Below are 6,071 nucleotides of genomic sequence, written 5' to 3' on the forward strand. Positions count from 1 at the left end.
AAAGGGAAAAAAGAAAAAAAAAGGGAGGCAGGGAGGCAGGGAGGGAGATTTCTCTAAGAGTACAACTAGGAAACCACTATGCCTACCTCTCTAACTGAAACTTCTACAGACACCTAATTCTACAGTTAAGTCAATTTCTCTGATCTATTTTATGACTAGGAAATAGTGTCTAAACTCAAAGACAATAATTTAGAAAATAAACAAATGTGTAAGTATACTACACAATATGGTATCATTGCTTTGTATTTTATAGTAAATAAAGTATTTTAAAAGCACAATAACCTTTCTGGTTAACAGCTTGTAATTCCAGCAGTAGGGAAGCTAAAGCAAGAGGATTTGAAGTTTGAGGCTAGCTCGGGTTACAGGGCAAAAGCCAGTTTCAAAAAAAAAAGGACAGAGTCAGGGTGTTGCTTAGTTGAGAATGTCTGCACAGCATGTTTGAAGCCCCAGGTAGTAACCACGCACGGCTCCTAACTGTCCTGCTTCTGAAATATGTGGAATCCTATTTGAATAGGATTCAAGCCGGAACAAGAAATTATGAAAATGCTGTGCAGGAAACTTGTGAGACTCAAGGAGATCAAGGAGCGCAGCAGCTGATGCAGGAAGCTGACAAACCTGTCCCAAATTTGCTGAAGGGGTGTTTGGGATTCCCCGTAGCCTTTTCCAGCTGGAAGAGTCTCCAGGCGTCGTTCATCACATTCTTTTCATGCTCTGAATCAACAGCGTTCACCTCTCTGTCTTTACAACTTGCATCAAACAAGGGGCACAGGAAAAACTGTGCAAACCTAAAAACATAAAACAGAATTACTAACTTGCGAACTGTGACTAAAACAACAGCATTTAGAATGAAACTTTAATGTGAATTACATAAGATCTGAAGAAATTAGGGTTGAGAACATAGGTCAGGGACACAATACGTGCTAAAATGCCTAAAACCAAGGGGGATAATTAGGGTAGGGTGCGGTAGTACACACCTCTAATCCCAGCAGTCAGTGGGCAGACACTGAGTTAGAGACCAGCCTCATCTACACAGTGAATCCTAGGATAGCCAAGGACATAGTGAGGCCTTGTCTCACTTCAATGGGGGGTTGGGAGGGAGTACCAGTGCTCTGAGAAAGAGAAATATAAAAGAACTACTAACCAATAGAAGGAAAGTACAGTATTGGGCAAATGTAAATCCAGAGGTGTTGATCTCTCCAGAGATGCTAAAATTAGTGAAAACATCCATATATTAGCATAAAAAGGTCAAAACTGACCTTAAGAGACAGCTGTAGTCTACCTAAGATTAGCAGTTTGGGGGACTGGACAGATGGTTCAGCGGTTAAGAACAACCGACTGCTCTTCCAAAAGTCCTGAGTTCAATTTCCAGCAACCACATGGTGCTCACAACCATTTGTAATGGGATCCGATACCCTCTTCAGGTGTATCTGAAGACAGCAACAATGTAATCATATAAATAAATATAAATAAATCTTAAAAAACAAGATCTGCAGTTCAACATGTCTATGAACCTTAAGTTTTCTCAAAAGAGAGAAAAGCAGTTGATAATTCTTTGTCAAATCTTAAGTGTGTAGCCGGTGAAATGGCTTAGCATGTAAGCCTTGCCTTGTAAGCCTAATAATCTATGACATCAGCAACCCTCAGTAACAAGAGAAAACCAAATCCTCAAAGTTGACCTCGGCGCTGGAGAGATGGCTCAGTGGTTAAGAGCTTTAACTGACTGCTCTTCCAAAGGTCCTGAGTTCAAGCCCCAGCAACCACATGGTGGCTCACAACCATCTGTAAAGGGATCTGATGCCCTCTTCTGGTGTGTCTGGAAACAGCTACAGTATACTCATACATAAAATAAATCTTTAAAAAAAAAAATTGTTCTCTCTCCATTCATATGCACATACTCTATCCCCAACACACTTACACACACACACCATATATACACTTGTTCACACACACATTATAATCACATACACATCACACACATTTACACACTAACACACTCACACATATTACAGTCAGAAATTCCTATCACACACACATTACAAACTAACACACACTCACATACACATATTACAGTCAGAAATTCCTATCACACACAAATGTACATACTAACACACACCCTTAAACACAGATCACACACATACCACACATCTCTCACACACACTCACATACTCATACATATAACTTAAATATACAGCCTGCAGTGGAATCTCATTAAAACTCAGGCACCTCAGGACAAACAAATTAAGTGACTTGAATTTTAGAAGGTGTGATTTGAATTTTAGGAAAACTTTAATTAGTAGAAAAAAACAGTGCAATGAAAAAGCTCAAGCATGTCCCCTTGGTCTGACTAAGTCGGGGTTACGAGCTCTTATGAAATATAAATAGTCTATGAATTTTTAATAAGCATCAATTCAACAAATAACACAGTACATAGCTCTAACATAAGCAACTAATATACCTTTCTTTATTCTATAGAACTACTCTTTCTGAAGCCCTGAGTTCACATGGTGGCTCACACCATCTATAACTGTGGTCCATGGGATCTGATGCCCTCTTCTGGTGTACATACATGTACATACATAAATTAGAAGCAAAGGTGCCTGCCACCAAGTCTGATAGAGGAAGGAGATCAGGGACTCTCACAAGCTGTCCTCTGACGTCTATGTGCATCCTGTTGCATGTGCATGACACCCATGGACACACAAAGTACATCCAAGGAATTTAAATTTGTCTAAATAAAAGAAATTGTGCTGTCCTAACCGAGCCTGGTCCATAAAATACTTTCAAGACACCCTTAAAGGTGAAACAGTGGGAGACAGTGTGTATCTAAGCAGGGATGGTCGCCCGGGGAATTAAGCGTTTTCCAATGCAAAGGTGAAGTCTTGAACTGGGCTCCCCCGAACCTGCACAAGGCCAGGCAGTAGCACCAGGCATCTGTAGTCCCAGCACTCCTCAGGGGATGGCAGGCAGACCTCCAGCCTCGTGTGGTCTGTGGCAGTAAATGACAGGAGACTACTTCAAATGGTGAAGCCGAGGAGTGACATGCAAGGCTGTCGTCTGACATTGGCAAGTGCTCTGTGGCATCCACATGCCTGCACACTAACACATAACACAAACTATTGGCACCCACACACTAGTGCACACAATCTTGCTTTTTTTGTTTTTAGTTCTTTATTTACTAAGTATCATTGAGAAGTATGAAATTAAAGAGAAAGAGAATAGCTAAGATATAGCATTCTGGAACATGAAGTGTGCTTTAAAAGAGATCTGTGATACTGTCCCAAATTAATATTTTGTTAATTTCTAATTTTTTAAAAATGTTTGAGTGTTTTGCCTGCATGTATGCATGTGCACCTCGTGTGTGTGTGATACCAGAGGAAGGGAGAAGAGGGTATCAGACCCCCTGGAACTGAAGTTATAGAGGGTATGAGCTACCAAGTGGATGGTGGGGACCAAATCCAGATCTTTACAGAAGCAACAGTGTTCTTGCTGCTGAGTCATCACCTCTCTGGGCCCTGTCAGAGGTTCATTACCGTGTATAAAAGGTGTATGTCCAGTTACACCAAGAAAGCCAGTGAGGATTTTATAAGGCAATATAATATTTTATAGGCCTGAGGCCAGCGTACAGTTGTGTCATTATTTCCCTTTTACCACGAGGTAAATATGTGACAGCTGTCATTACCTTTCTGTTCTATAAAACACAGTGGGGCTGGGGAAGTGCACTGGTTAAAATAATCACATGCATGTGTGTGTGTGTATATGTTCTTATTCATTGTTGTTGTTATATTGTTTTGGTTTTTCAAGACAGGGTTTCTCTGTGTAGCCCTGGAACTCACTCTGTAAATCAGACTGGCCTCAAACTCAACAGAGCTGCTCCTGCTTCTGCCTCCCAAGTGCTGTGATTAAAGGTGCATGCCATTACTACCTAGTAAATATGTATAATTTAAAGATAGGGTCTCATTGTGTAGTCCTGGCTAGCCTGCAGCTCAAAGGGCTGCATCTACCTTGGCTTACAGAGTATGGAGTTTAGAGGCATTCACCACCATGCCTGCCTGCAAAACATCTTTTCTTTAAAAAAAAAAAAAAAAACAACAAAAAACAAAAAACCCCACTACATTATCTGATTATCTTGGGCAGGGTGGAGGAGGGGATGCAGAGGGCTACTTGCAAGGGTCAGTTTCCCCCTCCATCATGTGGATCCTAGAGCACACTCAGGTCAACAACCTCGGTGGCAAGGGCCTGCACCCAGGTGACCACCAGACCTATAATATCTTTGCTAAACAATAAAACAGTGATGTCATCTTTATAAAAACAATAATTACTAATTTTAATAATGTTAACTATACAAAGTTCAGTAATTTGCAAGGCATTCAGTATTACCTGTCCAGCGCTCCTTCCAAGTGTTCATGGGAAACATCAAAGTAATAATTGGTGTGTTCTCCACTGGTGAATGCATTTGAACTTCCAGCATGTTCACTGAGAAACTGGCTGTATTCATTTTCTTTAGGATATTTCTTGGTTCCCAAAAACAGCATATGTTCACAAAAATGACTTAAGCCAGGAATATTTGGAGGGTCTGACAGTGAACCTGAAAGAGAAAACACACATAGACTTAATCACTTCACACTATTAAAGGCTAGTAAATGAAGATGAATTGTAAGTGGTTTGAAAATCTTAGCATGACAAGGCACAGAGGGAGTTAAATGAGGGTACTCTGAAATGCCATTATTTAGAAAGTAAACAAGCAGACCTAGACTCTAGTTCCTGCTGAGACATCACTTAGGGGCAACATCGGCCAACTGTGTGATGTCCCTGGGGAGCCTGGTTTGAGGAATTACGAAGGTCTCCTATTTCTGATTTTCCATTTGCTGATGTTCTGAGACAAAGTCTTTCTATGTACCCCATGTTGGTCTTCAACCTGCAGTAAGCCTCCTGCCTCCAGCTTCCAACTGCTACATCCCATTACACCCAGCAAAGCGGTGACATTTTAAGCAGAATATTTTGCCTTGGTTATGTCTTTTATATATTCCTACCTTTGTACTTTGAATACAGATTAGATATTTGCAGCCAGATCTACATAGTGAGTTCCAGGACAGCCAGGGCTACATAACAGAGATCTTGTGCGGGGGAGGGGGGTCAAACAAAAAACAAAAGTAAATCTTTGCAAAACACTTCATTAAGGTAAGCAGTTGTTATTTGCTCGATATTACCTTATTTCCCCAATACTAAAATGTCACTAAATTAAGCTTTTATTAAAAAAAAAAAGAAGGTATTGAAAACAAATATTTTCCCATTAAACATTTATATGTGTAGAAGTTAATGGGGCTAAAGTGATTATTACATACAGAAAAAATGTGTACTCAAGAATCTATAAAATAGCAAGTTAAATATGCCAAGAAAGTAAGAACTGGTGTGGAGGATGAAAGGGATTTCTTTGCTGCTACAACCTAAACTGGAAGCCTTACAGGACCCTATTAAATGTGTTCCAGGTCAACCTGGGTTAACAATGAGGCCCTGTCTCAAACACCACAAGCAGGCATGATGCCTTATGGCTATAATCCCAGCAATCGAGAAGTAGGAGAATTGTCAAATGTGAGGCCACATGGGCAAGACAGTAAATATTAGGTTGCTTGGTGTACAGAGTAAGACCCTGTCTCAAAACCAAAAACAAAACAAACAGCAAAAATAATAAAAATAATAAGAAAAAATGAAGCTGTGGTAACTATCAGGTTCTTATGCTCGCAGCACCATCTATCAAACACTACTGCCACTGGCTCGTCCACAGACTGCACTGTACCTATGTGCACATCGAGGGCCGCTGATGACTTGTCCGTGGTGGGGTCGCTGACGAGAAGCACTTTGATGCCATTGGCCAGCTCTAGTCCACGGTATTCCCGTTTGTCTTCAGGAGACTTGATAATTTGGTCTTCTATTCTCTGGATGGCCGGATTACTCATTGTGCTATAAGTCTGTTTTGGGAATCTGGAAGAAAAGGATATTTGTTATATAGTAACTGCTCAAGGAGGGAGGGAGGGAAAGTAGGGGGGAGGGAGGGAAGGAGAAAAGGACTGATG

General features: G+C 40.8%; 1 protein-coding gene across 3 annotated transcripts in view; it reads right to left on the reverse strand.

The window, feature by feature from the left end:
* Ide (insulin degrading enzyme) overlaps window positions 1-6,071 on the reverse strand; it is a 70,347-nt gene that overhangs the window by 53,732 nt on the left and 10,544 nt on the right. For all 3 annotated transcript variants that reach the window (XM_029537286.1, XM_029537276.1, XM_029537281.1), the window contains exons 2-4: window positions 5,795-5,979; window positions 4,378-4,585; window positions 616-785 (exon numbers count right to left, since the gene is read on the reverse strand). In XM_029537286.1, coding sequence (XP_029393146.1) covers window positions 616-785; window positions 4,378-4,585; window positions 5,795-5,954 — 538 coding nt within the window. In that variant the 5' untranslated portion in view covers window positions 5,955-5,979. The remainder of the gene's footprint in view (window positions 1-615; window positions 786-4,377; window positions 4,586-5,794; window positions 5,980-6,071) is intronic.

The sequence above is a fragment of the Mus pahari genome, chromosome 1 (assembly GCF_900095145.1).
Source record: "Mus pahari chromosome 1, PAHARI_EIJ_v1.1, whole genome shotgun sequence".
Classification (NCBI taxonomy): domain Eukaryota; kingdom Metazoa; phylum Chordata; class Mammalia; order Rodentia; family Muridae; genus Mus; species Mus pahari.